Source organism: Labeo rohita, chromosome 24 (genome assembly GCF_022985175.1).
Source record: "Labeo rohita strain BAU-BD-2019 chromosome 24, IGBB_LRoh.1.0, whole genome shotgun sequence".
NCBI lineage: Eukaryota > Metazoa > Chordata > Actinopteri > Cypriniformes > Cyprinidae > Labeo > Labeo rohita.
The window spans coordinates 24,326,185-24,345,871 of NC_066892.1; the positions used below are offsets into that span (position 1 = coordinate 24,326,185).

A 19,687-nucleotide genomic window follows, 5' to 3' on the forward strand; every position below is an offset into this window, starting at 1 on the left:
GATTAACCGCACGTGTTTCTTTTGAAATACGCGTCAAAATATTGCTGGCCGCTTTCAGAGTTCGTAGTCTTATACGGTTTACATGCTATAAACTCCCTTGGGTAAGCTTACCTCGGTGAACTACATTACCCAGGATGTTACGCGTGTAAATAAAGAAGTATGGTATTTGTAGGATTTAAATGCCGTTGTTGCGAAACTTAACGGCAGTGTCGTTTCCTAAAAGAACTACAATTCCCTGTAAACGCCTGAGGTAGGCTTTCGTATGTTGACTGTCAGGTATTCATGAGGTCGTAGTCTCCAGCACAGCAGGTAGAGCCGCAAATGGTAAAGTATCATATGCTCGTGTTTGTTTTAACGTCTTTTCGATCATTTCTAATGCAAATTAATCTATAAATATCACATAAAATAGCATGCACTACACTTTCAGTCACGTCTTGCTTGTCCTTCAGGATTTGTCGAGACAAAATGGATTGTTTTTGCCTTTGTTTACTTCTTTTGGACTAATAAACAGTCTCATTAACTTGTAACATGCAGCGTAGGTTTACTGTAAATGTGACAGATGCAAGAAACATGCATTATATATATCGATTAGTATACAAGTTAATGTAACTTTGCTGCTAGGTTTGATCCCGATCTTGCTGTAGCGGTTAGATTGTCATGATGGAGGGTGACAACAAACCAGTCTATGAGCAGAGGTTCAATGCTGCTGTCAAAGTGATCCAAAGTTTACCTTCAAACGGTGAGTAAATGAGTCACAGTCATTCAGACTGTGTATTGTGTGTTATATTGCAGCAGTGCAAGCGACCCCTCACCTACTTTATATGATCTCTGCAGTTTCATAATCAAATAACAAATTATCACGGGTTTTCATGGTCAACGCGATTAGCCTACATTCAGCCTGGCTTAGGTTCTGAAATAGATCGTGTGCCACTGGCCCTGATCAGAGATTCTGTGTGTGTGTGTCTGGTGTGATTGGTGATAGGGCATCGTGTGGTTTATTACCAAGAGATTATAAGGATATTGAATTTAATGCAAGTGAAACACTTGCATAAAATGTCCATTTTTATTTGTATGTAAATTATTATTATACTTATTTGGGATGAATCCTACTAAGTTCAGACATAAATCAAACTAAATCTTCCTTGTTTAAGTAAAATCCTAAATAAATTGAAGATATTAAGCATGATCATGTTTGGGGTCTTAGGATTTTTTTTTTTTTTTTTTTTTACTAAATATTAATGGGATAGTTCACCCAAAAAGGAAAATTCTGTCACTAATTAATCACCCTCATGTTGTTCCAAACCCGTAAGACTTTTGTTCATCTTTAGAACACAAATTGAGATGACCCTGTCTAGACAGCAACGTAATTACCATGTTCAAGGCCCAGAAAGGTAGTAAGGATATTGCTAAAATAGTCCATGTGACATCGGTGGTTCAACCTTAATTTTACAAAGCGACAATCGTATTTTTTATGCATAAAAAAATAACTTTATTCATCTCTTCCATGTCAGTCTTTGATGCGCATTTGTGAAAGTACCACGGCACGCCGACTGAGACAGTAGAGAAGAAATTGTTGAATGAAGTTGTTATTTTTGTTTTTTTTGCACACAAAAAGTATTCTTATAGCTTCATAAAACTATGGTTGAACCACTGATGTCATATGGACTATTTTAATGATGTCCTTAAAGCTCTCAGATTTCATCAAAAAATATTTTCATTTGCGTTCCAAAGATGAATGAGGGTCTTACGGGTTTGGGACATCATGAAGGTAAGTAATTAATGACAGTTTTCATTTGGGTGAGCCATCTCTTAAATTTTGAGAAATCAACAAATCTATGTATACAGATAATATAAATACCTTAAATATTAAAAATCTTAAATATTAAACATTTCTTGATACATACTACTCTATAACATAAAAATCTTTTTTATTTTTTTTTTTTTATTTCTCCTCCAGGTTCATTTCAGCCTTCCAATGATATGATGCTGAAATTTTATAGCTACTACAAGCAAGCAACACAAGGCCCCTGCAACATTCCCCGTCCAGGATTCTGGGACCCCGTTGGCAAAGCCAAATGGTATTGAAACTGCTAAATGTTCAGATTTGTGAATTCATGAATACATTTTAGTTCTTTAAAAATGAAGTGTATTTTTTTTTCACTGTTAATATAGTCCCTCGTCCCCAGTGAAATAAAAGTAGTGGACTTTTCAAAGAGTGCAAACAGTTTGAGCGTATTCAAAACATTGCTGTTTGCTCTGTCTAGTTAGTTTATGCTTCAACCAATGGTGTGAGTTTAAGGATGGACTACCTGTTCAACCAGTGGCAGATGGGGTGGTGTTTGAAAATCAGTTTGAAAACGGTCAATATTTTTGCAGTTCCATTTATTGCCACAAGTGATGCAAAATGAACACACTTCCCCGTTAAATGAGTTTACACCATTTAGACCAGTATCCGCAACGGATTGAAAGTGAACTGTTGGTCTGGTGAAAGTTCACTGAGATGATCAGTATCAGTAACACATTAGATTTGTATTATTAGTAACTAGTACCACTGAAAGTTCTGCATTTGTACTTCTGCAATAGCCTATTTTAAAATCATTGTTGAACATCTTCAGTGTAACTGAGAGCCAGATGGTTCAGAAAATCAGTTTGCCCGCACATGCTATTTTTGTTCTTATATTGTTTATACATGCATTTTGAAATGTGCAAACAGCTGTTGTTCGTGAGATGACAACATCAATGTTGACAGGCTTATGAGAGCAAAGTTCTCACTGACCCGTCCTGTTGCTTGTGTTTAGGGATGCGTGGAATTCTCTTGGGGAAATGCCTAAAGAGGAGGCGATGGCGGCCTATGTGGAAGATTTGAAACTGGTATTGTGTTTTGGGTTTTTTTTTTTTAGCAGTTTTTTTTCTTCTTTTTTATGTTGTGTGATTTAATGTAATGGTTTGTGTAACTTTGTTTTAAATTTGATGAATAGATCCTGGAAAGTATGCCTGTGACAAATGAGGTCGAGGAGCTTCTGCAGGTCATTGGACCGTTCTATGAGCTCGTCGATGAAAAGAAGATAACGCAAGTGTCAGATTTGAGCACAGGTAAACTGAACAACAGTGCCCTTTCAGGTGGATCTCACAAAAATAGCTTTTTTTTATTTAATATTTAATCTTTAAATTGCAAAGTATAATTATTTTAAAATGAAGTTTAAATTCCACACACTTTTAGCATTCAATTATGTAACATTAATAGTAATGAGAATTTTAAAATGTTACAATTTTAAACAACTCATTAAAATATATTAATATTTTGACTGGACACTTTTTTTTTGTAGGAAATATCCTTAAAATGTTGAGCTTTTAATAAATCTAAAGTAATGAAGGTGTAGCTTTTGTAATAAGTCAAATTAAATGTGACATCAAATGAACAATTTGTTTATCAGTTTAATTACTGTTAAATCTCACTTACATTTGCATTTTAATAATTACATTGTCTTAAGGACATGTCATTAGGAAATAACGCATATACATTTGAGGTCAAAAGTTTGCAGAATTTGCAAAATGTTAATTATTTTACCAAAATAAGAGTGATCATACAAAATGCATGTTATTTTTTATTTAGTGCTGACCTGAATAAGATATTTCACATAAAAGACGATTACAAAAGATGTTTGTTGAAAAGGGTTCAAATACACAACAATGCTGAAAAACCAATGAATTTCTGGCACCTGAAGGATTCTAGCCATAAGAACAGTGTGCAGTTTAACTGTTCAAGACAAACAAGAGACTCATGAACAACTATCACTAAACAAAAAAAACACAGCTGTGGATCATTCAGGAACAACACAGTATTAAGAATCAAGTGTATGTAAACTTTTGAACTGAGTAATTTTTATAAATTCGACTATTATTTTTTTCTTGTGGACTATATGTAAATGTCTTTTATGTGAAATATCTTATTCAGGACTGTGCTAAATATAAAAAAAAAACATGTATTTTGTATGATCCCTCTTATTTTGGTAAAATTAACATTTTGCAGATTCTGCAAGGTGTATGTAAACCTTTGACCCCAACTGTAACTATACATATTTACATTTATACTTGCATCACATTTGCTTACACTTATACACATACATTAAATTTTGTTTGTGTGTTTGTTTGTTTTTTTTTTATTATTCAGCAAGGACACTTCAAGTGAGCATAGTACAATGATTTCTGAAGGAACATGTGACATTGAAGCCTGGAGTAATAGATGCTGAAAATTCAGCTTTAAAATGATTTTTAAATGATCAAAATTACATTTTGATACATATTACAACACTTTTTTTTTTTAATTGTAATAATATTTTACAATATTAAAGTTTTGATATTTATTGATTAAAATAAATGTAGCTTTGCTGTGCATAGCATTAAAAAAAAGTACTGACCCCAAACGTTCGAACTGTAGTGTGCGTGTACTGTAAATAACTATAAAATCTTTACATTAATTAACTAATTATCCCTTTGTTTCGTGCTCAGCCCGCTTGGAAAGATTTGCTAGGCAACTTGAAGGCAAGTGAATAGCAGTGTGTTCTCCCAGTGGTCTGTGCCTTTAGTTCATAGTGCCGTAGTCCAGGTGTTTCCCTCGACGCCTCAGTTATTCACTCACTGCTGTTATTAGTGTAGATTTCTGAATTCTGTAAAGAGTGTTATAGTCCTGAAAGAACAGACCTTTTAGAAAGTTTACCTGTCAAGTTAAAGGAGAAGTCCACTTCCAGAACAACAATTTACAGATAATGTACTCACTCCCTTGTCAGATGTTCATGTCTTTCTTTCTTCAGTTGTAAAGAAATTGTTTTTTGAGGGAAACATTTCAGGATTTTTCTCCATATAATGGACTGCTATGGTGCTCCGAGTTTGAACTTCTAAAATACTGTTTAAATGCAGCTGGAACTCGTGGGCACCATAGAAGTCCACTATATGGAGAAAAATGCTGAAATGTTTTCCTCAAAAAACACAATTTCTTTACGACTGAAGGGAGAAAGACATGAACATCTTGGATGACAAGGGGGTGAGTACATTACATGTAAATCTTTGTTCTGGAAGTGTACCCTCAATGCATCATATTACAAGTGTGTTGTTGTTTTCTCCAGGCTTTGGGAGCATGCTAACATCACCACCCAAAAGTGTCACAAAAAGCATCATCAGGACGATGGAGATGAACGGCAGCCTGGACAGTTATCCCATCAAAACAGCAGAAACTCCAAAGATTAAATCAATAGACATAGAAGACGGAGAAGATGATAATGAGGAAGAAGAGGAGGAGAAAGATGAAGAAGAGGAGCTTAAAGAGGTGAAAAAAGGTAAATGTCATTATCATTATTGCTCATACTTAAGGTGCAGTCACATTAAAAGTTGTATAGAGAATTTCCACAGAAGAAATCCAGTCATTTTAAGAGAATCCACACGATCAGTGAAAGACTTCCCCAGGCAGATTTTGCAGCATGTTCAAGTTAGTGTTGTAACCTGCAATTCCTTCAAAATGTGTATATTAATAATACATTTGGCTTTGTTGCAAACTATGGTGTTTTTCAGCCTCACAACCGAAGAAAAGGGCTTCTGCGGGAAGACCTAAAGAACCGGTATCTAACGGCAGTATTGGCCAAAATAAAGTCTACACTAATGGAACGCACGGGTTTAAGTCTGATCTGAACAGGCAGGAGTTGGAAGAAGACTCTGAAAGCATTAACCACGACAGAGACGTCATAGAGCTCAATGGACACATCAAAGGTGAGGGGAATGACATTGGAGGTAATCATTTACCAACTAGAAATTGATTCATGAATTTTAAAGTAAGATCTAGGACAAAATTAAATGAAACTGATCTGAATCATTCTCTATGTATATAAAACAGAAGACATGTCCAGTTCTCACCACGTAGCCAGTGATTCGGACAGCGAGGTGTACTGTGACTCCGTCGACCAGTTTGGTGGAGAAGAGGTATGTAGATTTCAGTTTACGCTTATGTTATATCCAATCCAAAAATGACTTTGGATACAGTGTTAAAAGGATAGTTCACCCAAAATACTATGGAAATCATTGAGGACCAGAAACCTTCCCACATTCTTCAAACATCTTCTTTTGTGTTCAGCAGAAGAAAGGAATTCATACAGGTTTGGAACAATTTGAGGATGAGTAAATCATGATAGAGTTTTCATTTTTGGGTAAACTATCTTTTTAAGGTCTGGTCACAGCTTCCTATTGGTCACAGAGAATTTGTGTGACCACCTTGAACCTGTTGTGAAATCTGTGCAGGTAAAGCTTTCACCCTCATGTGAAAGTCCCAGTCGAATGGATGCCTTTTGAAATTACTGGATTTCGGTCATGAAGATCGCTCATACAGATACTGTAAAATAAAATTCCAGGACTTTTGAGGACTTTTCAAGCACTACTTTTTTGATTTTTTTTTTTAAGGACTTCAATCAGAGATCTCATTTATCAAACTATGTCTTAGCTTTCAAATTCTAAAACAAGAGAAGTAGATCAGTAAAAGTATACTAATAAAAAATGCAAAAATAAAGTTAAGCTCGTGAAGCATTGCTATTAAAGTATTACAAAGCACACTACACTTTTACTATAGTAAAGCTACGATTAATTTTCTTAAGGCTCGTTTTTTTGTTTTTTTTATGTAACTACAGCTTTAATGGTTTGATGTTTTCTACTAATTAAGAAAAAAAATCTGAAAAAAAAAGATTCACAAAATCGCTTCAAAATCCTGACATGAAACAAATGATTTGTGAAACTGCACTGAAGTCCCGATCTGAATCAAACGATTCACAATCCACTATCCAAAGTTCTGATCTAAAGCAAAAGATTCATGAACCCATTCCAATCTGAATCAAACGATTCGCGTTCCACTCTCTGACGTTCCAATCTGAATAATGATTCACGAACCATCATTTCAAATCAGGATTACGAATCATTTCACTTAGAGTGTAACTTTGAGTGTCGCAAATCATTTGATTTAGATCGGGACGAATCATTGTATTTAAATAATTCAATTTGAGAAATGATTCACAACCAGTTCCAGTCGAAATTGAATGATTCGCGATACTCACTCCTAGATCCCGAACTGAATCAAATGATTTGCGATTACGTGATTTGGAGTCCCGGTCTAAAACAAAAGATTCGCAATACACGAGCCAATTGGAGCGCTTCGAAACAGTACATTATTTTGCGACACAATGGTTTGACTGATTCAGAGTTTCGAAAAGCTGTTTCACCCATCGCTACATGCTTTTTAAAATCGTTAAGTGATGTTAAAATTGAAAAATAGATGGCTCTTTTAAATTGATCTGGTTTTCGCTAGTGAATTGCTTGACATTATTAATCTAAGTCATGACTTTGAATCAATCGGAGCAGTTTCAACATAAATGACTCAACTGATGTAGTTAATCTGTTCCTCTTTTCACATCCATATATTGCTGTTTTCATGGGTTTCCAGGCCTTACATATCAAAAAGTCAAATTCAAGTATTTTAAGCATCTTGTGATTTGCCAAAATGTTACCAAAATGTCAGCAATGCATGTGCTTTTGGTCACCAGGGGTCTGAGCTACACGTCAGCCACTTACTGGATGTGGCCGAGGAGAGCCACAGCACATTATCCTCCATAGAAGAGGTCAGATCACAAGAGGAACTGCTGGGACGGGAGGAAGGTGTACAGCACGGCGGAGAGGACGGACAGAGCAGCAGAGGAGTTTCTCAGAGGCGGGGACTTCCTGTGAATAGAAGTGACAGTTCTGTGGTCAAGAGGGGAAGAGGTACAAACCTAGCATCTAAAAACAGCAGCAATCATATATAGGCTCTGTTTCAAAACCTTTCTAGCTTGCTTCTGCTGTCTATTATTGCTGCTATTCGGCTGTATTTTATATAGAAAAAACAATGAATAGCACTCCTCTTGTGAAGCACCAAAGATTTGGCTCACAGTTGATTCCAGTAGAATTTGATGTTAACATGTTAACAACTCAGTACTCTAAAATACAACTGTTGAGTAACAGTCAGTTTTAAATGACAAAAAAAGACCTACGCATTATGAGTGCTCATATGTTGGTTTAAAATGCTTTCTAGGTTTTGGAACAGTGCTGGAATCCTCAAGTAAATTTGTTTTTGGAAACTTTCTTTCTTTAATCTGTTAATAATCTACAGAATGTTTGAGCTGTTTGCATATACTGCAGCTGGTTCTCCTGTGTATCAGGGTCCAGGTCACCTGCCTTCGGCTCTGGGTCAGCGGGACCGCAGCAGGGCAGTGGGGGTGATGGGGAACGTTGGGGGACGGATGGATCTTTAACACAGAATCTGAATGAACAGATAATCTGTGCTCTGGCCAGACTGCAGGACGACATGCAGAGCGTGTTGGAGAGGCTACACACGCTGGAAGCTCTTACAGCCTCGCAGGTTACAACTTGTCACTTTTCACTTAGTACAACTTTGATAGCAGTGTATTTGATATATGAAGTATAACATTTTTGATTTGTCACGTGCAACTTCACAGGCCCGATCCTTGGCGCTGCCATCAGACTACCTGTCACCACCTGCAAATAAAACTAAGAAGGTAAAGTCACTGTAATACACTGATTGGTGGGAAGTTCTTAAAGGAATAGTTTGCCCAAAAATTAAAATGCCCATGATATACTCACCCTCAAGCAATCCTAGGTGTATATGACTTTCTTCTTTCAGATGAATACAGTCGAAGTTATATTAAAAATGTGCTGGCTTTTCTAAACTTTATAATGGCAGTGAATGGCTGTTGAGATTTTGATGCCCAAAAGGCTGCATGTCCACCAAAGCATTTTTAGCCAGCTGAAAATGCTAGGCACTATGCTGAAAACACCCAGCTGTGAGCGCTCGAGAACATAGCGTTTTTTCCCATAGAGATGCTGTGGATGCTATATAATGAAATTTTTGCAAATTGAAAACGTTGAGAATGAAATGTTTCTCCAAGCATTATTTTTCTTTACAATAACATTGTAATCTGGCATTTCCATCTGGTGAAGATATATACTAACTATTAACTTCTTTAATGTTGTTCAGTCATAGTACAACCAGGGTAATTGTTTTATTTCTGTCCGTTTTTCATTCTGATTGGTTAGCTGAGTAGAAAGTGCCAGTGATGAGCGCAGCGTTTTACTCAAAGTTGAACATTCTTCAACTCTCTGCACAGAGAAAAAACGCTCCGTGCTCAGCGTGAAAAAGACTATTTTCTGGTCCACAGCAGAGGGGGATTCTGTGAAAGTTAATGGCTTCCAGCAACTGTTTGGTCACTCACATTCTTTAAAATACTGTACCTTTCTGTATGAACATTGAATAAGAAAGAAAATCAAACAGTTTTGGAACAACTCGAGGAAGAGTGAATGATGACAATGTTAATTTAGGGGTGAACTGTCCTTTTAAACGGAGAGCATTCCTGCAGCTCAAACAGGGTTCAATTCCCAGTGAATGCATGAACTGATAAAATGTATACATGCAAAATGTTAATTATTTGACAAAAATAAGAGGCATCATACAAAATGCATGGGTTTTTTTTCTTAGTACTGACCTGAATAAGATATTTTGCATAAAAAAAACATTAGTCCACAAGAGAAAATAATAGTTGATTTTTTTTTTTTTTAATGACCGCATTCAAAAGTTTACATACACTTGATTCTTGATACTGTGTTGTTATATCCACAGCTGTGATTTTTTTTTTTTTTGTTTAGTGATAGTTGTCCCTTGTTTGTCCTGAACAGTTAAACTGCCTGCTGTTCTTCAGAAAAATTCTACAGGTCCCACAAATTCTTTAGTTTTCAGCATTTTTGTATATTTGAACCCTTTCCAACAATGACTGTATGATTTTGAGATCCATCTTTTCACACTGAGGACAACAGAGGGACTCAACTATTACAGAAAGTTCAAATGCTCACTGATACTCCAAAAGAAAAATTGATGCATACTAAAAACTTTGTGAATTTGAAGATCAGGCTAAATTTAACTTATTTTGTCTTCTGGGAAACATGTAAGTATTTTTTGTAGCTTGTAAAGGGCAGTACTAAATGAAAAATATATGATATTTAGGCAAAAAAAATAAATAAACACATCTTCATTCTGTTCAGAAGTTTACACCCCTGGCTCTTAATGCATCATTTTTCCTTCTGAAGCATCAGTGAGCATTTGAACCTTCTGTAAGAGTTGCATACGAGTCTCTCAGTTGTCCTCAGTGTGAAAGGATGGATCTCAAAATCATACAGTCATTGCTGAGAAGGGTTCACATACAGAAAAATGCTGAAAAACCAAAGAATTTGTGGGACCTGAATGGTCTGTCTGAAGAACAGCAGGCAGTTGTTCAGCACAAACAAAGGACTCATGAACAGCTATCAATAAACCAAAAAAACACAGCTGTGTGTACATTCAGGTAACAACACAGTATTAAAAATCAAGTGTATGTAAACTTTTGAACTACTTTGATACATTTTTATAAATGTAATATTGCAGATTTTGCAAGGTGTATGTAAACTTTTGACCTCAACTGTATCTTGAATGCAGTGTCACTTTGGATATAAGCATTTACCAAATACATACATGTAAATTGTATTTTGCTGTATGGTTGTTCCTTTTTTTTCTTTTCTTTTTTTTTGTTCTCCATTAATTTTAGCTATGCCATTGCCCTAGACTGAGTGCTGACATAATATTTGTATTATTATTCTCATTATTTACACTGTCCAGAAGCCGTCCTGGTGGCCTTTTGATGTGTCTCCTGGAACTGTGGCCTTTGCTGTCATTTGGCCATTTGTGGTGCAGTGGCTTATCCGTCTGTATGTGCAGCGCAGGAGAAGGTAAGTACTGGCCTATTACCTTTTCAAGAAGAAATAAAAATTCATTCTGGCAAAAGTTGGCTGACATGATGTCTCTAGGCCAAAAGCAGCTGTGTGAATGTGAACATTTGATACAGAAATGAAATCATCAACAAAAATACTGATTGCGTATATGCCTCTGTTTACAAATGATGTCACAGAGTTTATGTATTTTGAAACTGATGTGTGAATGATGCTTTACTGGTAAAAAGACAGAATGTCTTTGCCTGTGTAAACAGTGCATTTTGTTCACACTTGGTGAACATAAGGGACTTTCAAAATCATTGAAAAAAATCTTACTAATCAGGGCTTCAGACAAAAAAATTGAGTAAGGAGCCACTGGCTCCTGTAAGAAAAAAACTTAGGCGCCAAATAATTTTTTTAGGTGCCACAAAATAAATGTTTTATTTATTTATTTTTAATACTTTAACATTTCAGTCATACTGTCATTTGTTTACATCTCATCTTTTTTTACAGATTTATCAGCATTTTAATCCAGTAAACCATGTAGATGTCTTGAAAGCTAAGTTTCACTTAAAGTGGGAACTAAACGTCCAACTTGAAAACTATAAACAGTCACAAAGAATTGTTTATTACACAGAATCTGTATCATGTACCATGAGCATAACTTGGCCACTGAGTTTGGGTTCCTTCTTAATGCATCCTATAAATGTTGTCATATGTCTTTCATTAGTAAAATGCAGTAGGTGTTGAATTTTATCTTTAGCTTCTTGCATTCTTTCTTATCATGTAACAGTTTAAGTAAAAAATATTAATGTGCAATAGTGCATAAATATAGCAAAATGCTCCTTTTTATAATTATTTTTCTAGCTGACTGATGAGTGTATGGAAGCTAAATGGTTATTCTGAGATAAATGTATTGTTACGTGGCATTGTTTTCCACTGTTTGAAATAGGGTTGCACTGAAATGAAAATTCTTGGCCGAAACCGAAAACCAAAAAAGAGGAAACCAAGGCCGAAAACCGAAACACCAAAAGAAATTGTGCCAATTATTAGTACTATTGCATTTATGGCTATGAATGTGTACTAACCTTACTAAAATCAAGGCATTGCAATTGTATAAATTAATATTAAAGTTTCAAGGAATAAATCAAATTATGAAAATATTTATTTAGCACATTGCAACAATGCACAGTATAAAATAAAATAAAATTCAAACTTCAATGTTTAACTTAACCACACTCATGTGTACATTAAATAATAATGTACAGGCCTTCTGGCCTGCTGAAAGGTTGTAAAATTAAATATGTTCTGTCATAAAAACAAAGTGCATTTAAGTCAAGTGCATTTTAAATTTTCTCTGTAGGACTACTACAAAAAAGTGCATTCAGAACAAGTGCAACTGCTTATAGATACAACAATATTTTCTCTGTAGGCCTACAACATAATAGTGTATCAAAACAAAGACTGCCATAGCCCATATATAACTGTAGAACTTTAACAACAAATAATGCACCAAGAATTGCAGATGTGCAAAGTGGATAATAAATATTTAAACACTAGACAAGCCCATTCTACTTCTTGAGGTAAAGTGGCAGGTTTTTCTTGATAAAGAGTAGCTTCTCTGCTTTATCACAGTGAAGTCTGTTCCTCTTCTCATCGAGAACATGAGCTGCTGCACTGGACAGTCTCTCACTGTCAGTGCTTGTGCACGGAGCAGACGTGTACTTGCATGCCATCTTTGCCAGGTCAGGAAAGCGGCCGTGATTATTTTTCCAGTACACAAGAAGGTTATCACTTCTGGGGATGGGGACTTCAGACAGATAACCATCTAGCTGTTGAGTGGTTGAGCTTGTCGTCTGCCTGACATCTGAGAAAGATTTGAGAGACTGTATTTAAATAGGGCCAGTGCATAAATTGCACATCTAGCAGAAATATGGCTACAATCTGATAGTCACATATATAGTAGCCTAAGTCAGAACAGAATAGCCTACCTATTATTATTTGAGCCACTTTCTTGCAGGATTTCAGTGAACATATCAGATACCGAGGGTGCATGCCCCTCATCTGGTGCAGAGAGACGAGTCTTTTTTTCTGCGATCTGATCTCCTTCTCCTGCACTGTGCGCTGCTCCCTCTCCGTCTCCCCGCGGGTTCTCCACATCCATCGCGGTCTGGATCATTTCTCATGCGCGCTGCTTTATTTCCGCATCCAAGTAATGATCTTTATAACGCGGATCAAGTACAGTCGCGATGAAGTGCAGAGGATCCGAATAGATCTCAGTGAAACGTGTGCTGACAGACTCTAAGAATGTACTTTTCATTGTTTTCACTCTGTGGTCCGTCTCAACCTCACACCCCAGACTTCAGACGAGCACGTGCAGGCCACGGTTTCTGTTTGCGTCATCACAACATGCTGTTTCGGTGATAAAAATCTTTCACCGAAAATATTTGGTGGCTGAATATTCGGTGCATCCCTAGTTTGAAACACTGAATGAGTGATTGCATGAGACATTTCAGTACATTGTACTTCAGGCTCTCTTATAATATAGCCAACTTTTTTGATTTTAAAGGGGTCCTATTATGCTCTTTTACAAAGTCTTGATTTTGTTTTGGAGGTGTACTAGAACATGCTTTCATGCTTGGTGGTTAAAAAAACACGTTATTTTTAACATAATTTACATTATTATAATACATTTCTCCCAGCCTGGCACAAATGGCTCGATTAGTTCCAGGTTTGGTGAAGGCCTGCCTTCCGAAAAAAACAAAATGTGTTGTGATTGGTTAGCTGTCCCACTGCGTTGCGATTGGCGAACAGCTTGTTGACAGTGTTTCAGTATTGCCACGCCCCTTGTCAAAGAAGCAAGTTCCGTGTACAACTGTTAGTGCAAGTGGTTCTTACGTTTTAAGAATCCATAGCCGTGTGAGGCACTCTTTATTTATGGATGGATGCACATTATTGGACTTGTTTTGGACTGATGAAGAGAAGCACCCGTCTATGCCATTCTAAAGCTTGGGAGTGCCAGGATAAATTTTAATATAACACGATTGCATTCGATTATAAATGAAAATTGTTAACGATGTTGCCAAAATGCACACAGCTAACAGCTTTACCTGTTGTAGTTGGTTCAAGTTGTGCACGAAATTGCTGCGTTTAGCAGTTTTAAAGTCTTTTTTCCACTATAACTTTGATGCGCATCATCTCATTTTAGTATGTGAACATACCAAAAGATGTGATAACAAATCAATCAGGAATAAGGCATTACATGCGTTTTTGTTTTTTTTTGTTTTTCTTTAACATGTAAGTTTGTATAGTCGCCAGTGGCAACCTCAGCAAAAACTTTACTTGCAAATTAATATTTTTGTTTGCAAATGCAACTATTTTTGTTGCAGTCTGGAGCCCTGCTCATACTTTGAAAATTTCATGTACAAAATCGAATACTTGGATGACATAAACTAAAGCAATAGTTTACCCAAAAATTAATATTGCTAAAAGTTTACTCACCCTCAGGCCATCAAGATGTAGATGAGTTTGTTTCTTTGTCGGAACAGATTTAGACTTGCTGACCAAGTGGGTCCTCTACAGCAGGGGTGCTCAACCCTGGTCCTGGAGATCGACCTTCCTGCAGAGTTCAGCTCCAACCCTGACCAAACACACCTGAACCAGCTAATTAGGATCTGAAGGAGCACTTGATAATTACAGACAGGTGTGTTTGATTAGTGTTGGAACTAAACTCTGCAGGAAGGTTGATCTCCAGGAACAGGGTTGGGCACCCCTTATCTACAGTGAATAGGTGCTGTCAGAATGAGAGTCCAAAATATACTTACCCTCAGGCCATCCAGTATCTAGACAAGGTTGTGGATGAAAACTCATCTAGATTTTGGATGGCCTGAGGGTAAGAATATTTAATTCTTAAAGAAAAGAAAGTAAATTTTCATTTTTGGGTGAACTATTTCTTTAATGCTGTTTGAAAAATTTGTTGTACACTGCTTACTGTTTCACATACTACACTGCATAGTTTGAACATAGCTTAGGAATGTACCAGATTGCAACAGATATGATCAGATTTGGGGCTAAAAATGTGGTAGCAGGTATGTTAAAGATTGAATCATCTTGTTGCAGAAGAATCAACTGAAAGGATGGTTCAACACCTCTGGAGACCCAGAGGAGAGCCTTGTTACGCATTTAGGAGGAGGAGGGTGTTTCTCAGCCTGTCCCGTGATCTCTAACTCCTGCTTTTGCACTATGATGACAACTTTAAGAATTAGCAAATGGGATGACAGACTGAATGTACGGCGGCGATGCAGCTTATCACAAGCTTTTTTTTTTTTTTTTTTTTTTTGTACTTTTTTTTTTTTTTATGTAACAATCTGCTAAGTCGGAAATCCAAGATTTCAGTAATTAAAAGTAGAATTTTCATAGTAGCTATGAAAATCCCATTAATAGAAATCCATTATTAAGGGCATTATAATAACTTTCATGTCAAGTATATATCATTCAATGTTCTGCGCACATAGCTGCTAACTGTCATTAATACTGTAGCAAAATGTAGGATGCACTGATGAGTATGGCACAGTTGATTTCCGCTTGAATAGCTCTAATTTATGGTATGTTTGGCAGAAAAAAGCCTATGTTTGGGGTTTGAACCATAATAAATCAGGACTCCCCAAATTGTTAAAGGTTGTTGTGTATAATGTTTTTTGATATACATTAATATCTAGACTTAGTGTTCGCTCAAGTGAGCTGTGGTGCTCTTTAAAGCCATAATATAAAAAAAAATCTGCTTATGTAACTGACTCTTCTAAGGAATAGTCCGAAGGCAGTATAGAAAAATATGTTCCTCATCCACTCAACATCTCATCTGGCACCCTCAAAAGTGCAGACACTGAGCCACACATCCTAAAAATGTCTGAACATCACCATCTCAGAGGAATAGTTCATCCAAAAATGTAATTTTGCTTGAAAAGTACTGCCTCTTAGGCAATCCAAGATGTTGATGAGAACTGATTTGGAGAAATTCATCTTTACATCACCAGTGGATCCTCTGCAGTAAATTGGTGCCATCAGAATGAGAGTCCAAACAGCTGATAATAACATCACAATAATCCACAAGCTGCATGTCTCATAAATCTATCATTAAGACTTTTTTTTTTTTTTTTTTTCACTAATACTCTTCTATCAAAAATATTTGCTTTCTCTAGTGAAGTTTTCTTCTTTGAATCAGGAGGATGTTTCTTGTTAATTGATGGACTGGAGTGGTGTGGATTATTGTGATGTTTTATCAGCTGTTTGGACACTCATTCTGACGGCACCCATTCACTGCAGTGGGTCCATTGGTGAGCAAGTGACGTAATGCTAAATTTCTCCAAATCTGTTCTGATGAAAAACAAACTCATCTACATCTTGGATGGCCTGAGGAAGAGTACATTTTCAGCAAGATTTCAGTGTTGGATGAACTATTTCTTTAAATACGGAATATCAAAGTAAGTGTCTATTATTTAAAAGACAACAAGCACAGTTTAAGAAAAACGTTTCACAAAAAGAAGTGTAGGTTAAAGGAGAAATCCACTTCCAGAACAAATATTTACTGATAATGTACTCACCCCCTTGTCATCCGAGATGTTCATGTCTTTCTTTCTTCAGTCATAAAGAAATTGTTTTTTTGAGGGGAAACATTTCAGAATTTTCCCCCATATAATGGACTGCTATGGTGCCCCACTTTTGAACTTCCAAAATGCAGTTTAAATGCAGCTTAAAACGATCCTAAATGCTAATCCTAAATGATCCCAACCGAGGAAGAAGGGTCTTATCTAGCAAAACTATCGGTTATTTTCTTGTCTTGTTATTCTTTCTCGTCTTGTTCTCCCTGAACTCTGTGTGTTCTGGTTCAAGACAGTTAGGGTATGTTGAAAAACTCCAATCATATTTTCTCTCTCAACTTCAAAAATCATTTCAAAATCATCCTACATCACTGCAGAAGTACCGACCCAGTCTTTGCAAAGTGAATGTGCAAAGAAGATCAAACACCCTTAACAAAAAAGGTGAAACAAAATTATAGGAAGATTTAGAAGTTGAGGGAGAACATAAGATGGGAATACCCCAACTGTCATGAACCGGAGAAAACCGTTCAGGCAGAGCGAGACAAGATGAGAGTTTGAGATTAAAAAGTATATAAATTGCATTCTTTTTATGAAAATAACCGATCATTTCACTAGATAAGATTCTTCCTCAGCTGAGATTGTTTACAACCGCATTTGGGATCGTTTGAAGCCGCATTTAAACTACATTTTGGAAGTTCAAACTTGGGGCACCATAGAGGTCCTGAAATGTTTTCTTCAAAAAACATAATTTGTTTATGACCGAAGAAAGACAGACATGAACATCTTGGATGACAAGGGGTGAGTACATTATCTTTAATTTTTTGTTCTGGAAGTGGACTTCCAGAAAAGAATGATTGGTTTGCAGATGACGTTCAGACATTAGTGTCACTCAAGTGTGCAAATATTTTTGGGTCCACTGTTTTTTGTCAGTGCATTTCTCAACATGCTTGCATCGTCACTAATGTTAATTCATGGCTATGGTGAATTATTTGAATATTACTACAAGGACTGTATGCATGAAAAGTTCAAAACCTTTGTCAGTGTTTGCAGGACGTAACTCAGATCGAAAACTACCCGGGTTGAATAGTAAAGCACTTTGGATGAATGTGAAGAAGGTGATAAATTAAGAGCTGAAACAAGTAATATTTGTAATGTTTAGAGCCCTAAGACTAATATAAGGCTGTAATCTAATGAATCATTTACATGGGCTTTTTTTTTTTTAACTGAGAAATGCAAGTGTTTTGTTTCCTTGTAGTTTGTGTAAATTAGTCAATAATGTTAATAATTCTTTTAATAACTGTATATTAGAAATGTGCAAAAATATATACATGGAAAAGTTATATTTTAATTGTACTATACTGTAATGTAGCATCTGCATATATAATTCATGTCTGTAATACTATTTTGAATCATCTTCAGAGCATAAGGCTCGATTTAATGCTTTTGTTTGGACTGAACACACTATGTTCCTATTAACCATTGCAGATTTTGCATAAATTTGCCTTCAGGGCAGATGATCAACGCATGTTTCATCACTGTCACAATACATGTCATTCAATATGTTAGACTAAAGCATTATTAAAAGTTTTGAAAATCTGAGTGGTTTATATTCCCATATTGCACTATATTTAATGCTGCATTCACACTAACATCATCAGTATTTTTATATCAATCAGTTACACACTGTAATCCATTACTGATTACAAATTACATGACAAAAATTGTACTGTAATCTGTCGGATTACACGTTAGGAAATGTATTCATATTACTTCTAGATTACTTTTGATCCAAAAAAAAAAAAAAAAATATATATATATATATATATATATATATATATATATATATATATATATATTCCATTCATCAATATCAGGAAGTACATTAAACATTAGATTACACCAAGGTTTCACGGAACTGTGAGAACCTGAATATGTAAATGTGTTAAATTATTGACACACCTATGCGTTGTGGTACTCTCATGAACGTGTGTCTGACACGGAAGAGACAAAATTATTTAAGTCATTATTTTTGTTTTATTTGCGCACAAAAATGATTTTCGTGACTATTAAATTAAGTTTGAACCACTTGATGTCACATGGACTATTCCAATTCCGCCACTGGAAAGAAAAAAAAAAAAGCTAAGTGCAACTTTTTTTTTCCCCCACAATTCTGACTTTTTCTTACAATTGGACTTTATAACTTGCAATTGTGAGTTTATATCTCTAAGAAAAAAGTCTGAATTGTGAGTTTGTATCACGCAAATCTCAAGAAAAAAAAAAAGTCTGAATTGTGAGAAGTCACAACTTTTTGTACATTTTTAATTCATTGGCGGAAATAGGCTTCCATTTTTCTAGGCCTTGAATGTGGTAGTTGCGTTGCTGTCTATGCAAGGCCAGAAAGCTCTCAGATTTCATCAAAAATGTCTTAATTTGTATTCTGAAGCTGAACAAAGGTCTTACAGGTTTGGAATGATATGTGTAAAGATGTAAATGTATTAAATTATTGCTACACGTATGCGTTGTAGTACTCTTGTGTGTCTGACAAGGAAGAAACTAAATTATTGAATGATGTTATTTTTGTTTTGTTTGCGCACAAAATATGTTTCTCATAGCTTTATAAAATTAAGGTTAAAACACCTGATGTCACATGGACTATTTTAGTGATGTCCTTAGTAACTTTCTATATTGAAGCCTGCTTCTGCCACTAAATAATAATTAAAAAAAAAAGGTAATTGCGACTTTTCTCTCACAATTCTGACTTTTTCCTCACAACTGTTCACATCTAGCATTTAGAATTATGAGATATAAACTTGCTATTTAGTTATAAAGTCAGAATTGTCCAATGTAAACTCAACTCTGAGAAATAAACTCGTAATTCGGAGTCAGAATTTGAATGATTTGAATTTGCAATTGTAAGTTAAAGTCAGAAGACAAACTAAATTCTGAGAAATAAAGTCAGAATTAAAAAAAAAAAAAGACTCACAATTGCAAGTTATAAAGTCAGAATTGCGAGACAAACTCAATTCTGAGAAATAAACACTCAACCTTGAGAAATAGTCAGAATTGCAGATATAAATACTCAATTCTGAGAAATAAAGTCAGAATTACAAGATATAAACTCAATTCTGACAAACTCAAATCTTGAGAAATTAAGTCAGAATTGCATGGTATAAACTCACAATTTAGAGTTATAGTCAGAATTGCGTGCTATAAACTCACAATTGCTATAAAAAAAAAAAAAAAATAAACTGACAATCGCAAGTTATAAA

At 35.6% G+C, this 19,687-nt stretch overlaps 1 protein-coding gene across 4 annotated transcripts; it reads left to right on the forward strand.

Moving 5' to 3' along the window:
* Positions 1–216: 216 nt before the first annotated feature.
* Positions 217–18,017, forward strand: acbd5a (acyl-CoA binding domain containing 5a). Of its 4 annotated transcripts, none has more exons than XM_051098260.1 (13): positions 217–324; positions 622–739; positions 1,958–2,078; positions 2,799–2,871; positions 2,979–3,093; positions 5,124–5,333; positions 5,566–5,760; positions 5,885–5,970; positions 7,575–7,791; positions 8,226–8,425; positions 8,523–8,582; positions 10,730–10,839; positions 11,335–14,934. In XM_051098260.1, the coding sequence occupies exons 2-13, from the start codon at positions 658–660 to the stop codon at positions 11,357–11,359; spliced, it is 1,494 nt and encodes a 497-aa protein (XP_050954217.1). In that variant the 5' UTR covers positions 217–324; positions 622–657; the 3' UTR covers positions 11,360–14,934. The 4 variants fall into 4 exon arrangements, with proteins under 4 accessions (XP_050954217.1, XP_050954218.1, XP_050954219.1 ...); XM_051098261.1 differs by having other exon boundaries at positions 253–309; XM_051098262.1 differs by having other exon boundaries at positions 279–324; positions 5,888–5,970.
* Positions 18,018–19,687: the final 1,670 nt, after the last annotated feature.

What these genes read in the sequence shown, in the direction of transcription:
- acbd5a (XM_051098260.1), top strand. Translation starts at nt 658, where the DNA reads ATGATGGAGGGTGACAACAAACCAGTCTATGAGCAGAGGTTCAATGCT. An exon ending in ACCAGTTTGGTGGAGAAGAG is followed by an intron (nt 5,971 to 7,574) that starts GTATGTAGATTT and finishes TTTGGTCACCAG; the next exon opens with GGGTCTGAGCTACACGTCAG. An exon ending in CTGCAAATAAAACTAAGAAG is followed by an intron (nt 8,583 to 10,729) that starts GTAAAGTCACTG and finishes TACACTGTCCAG; the next exon opens with AAGCCGTCCTGGTGGCCTTT.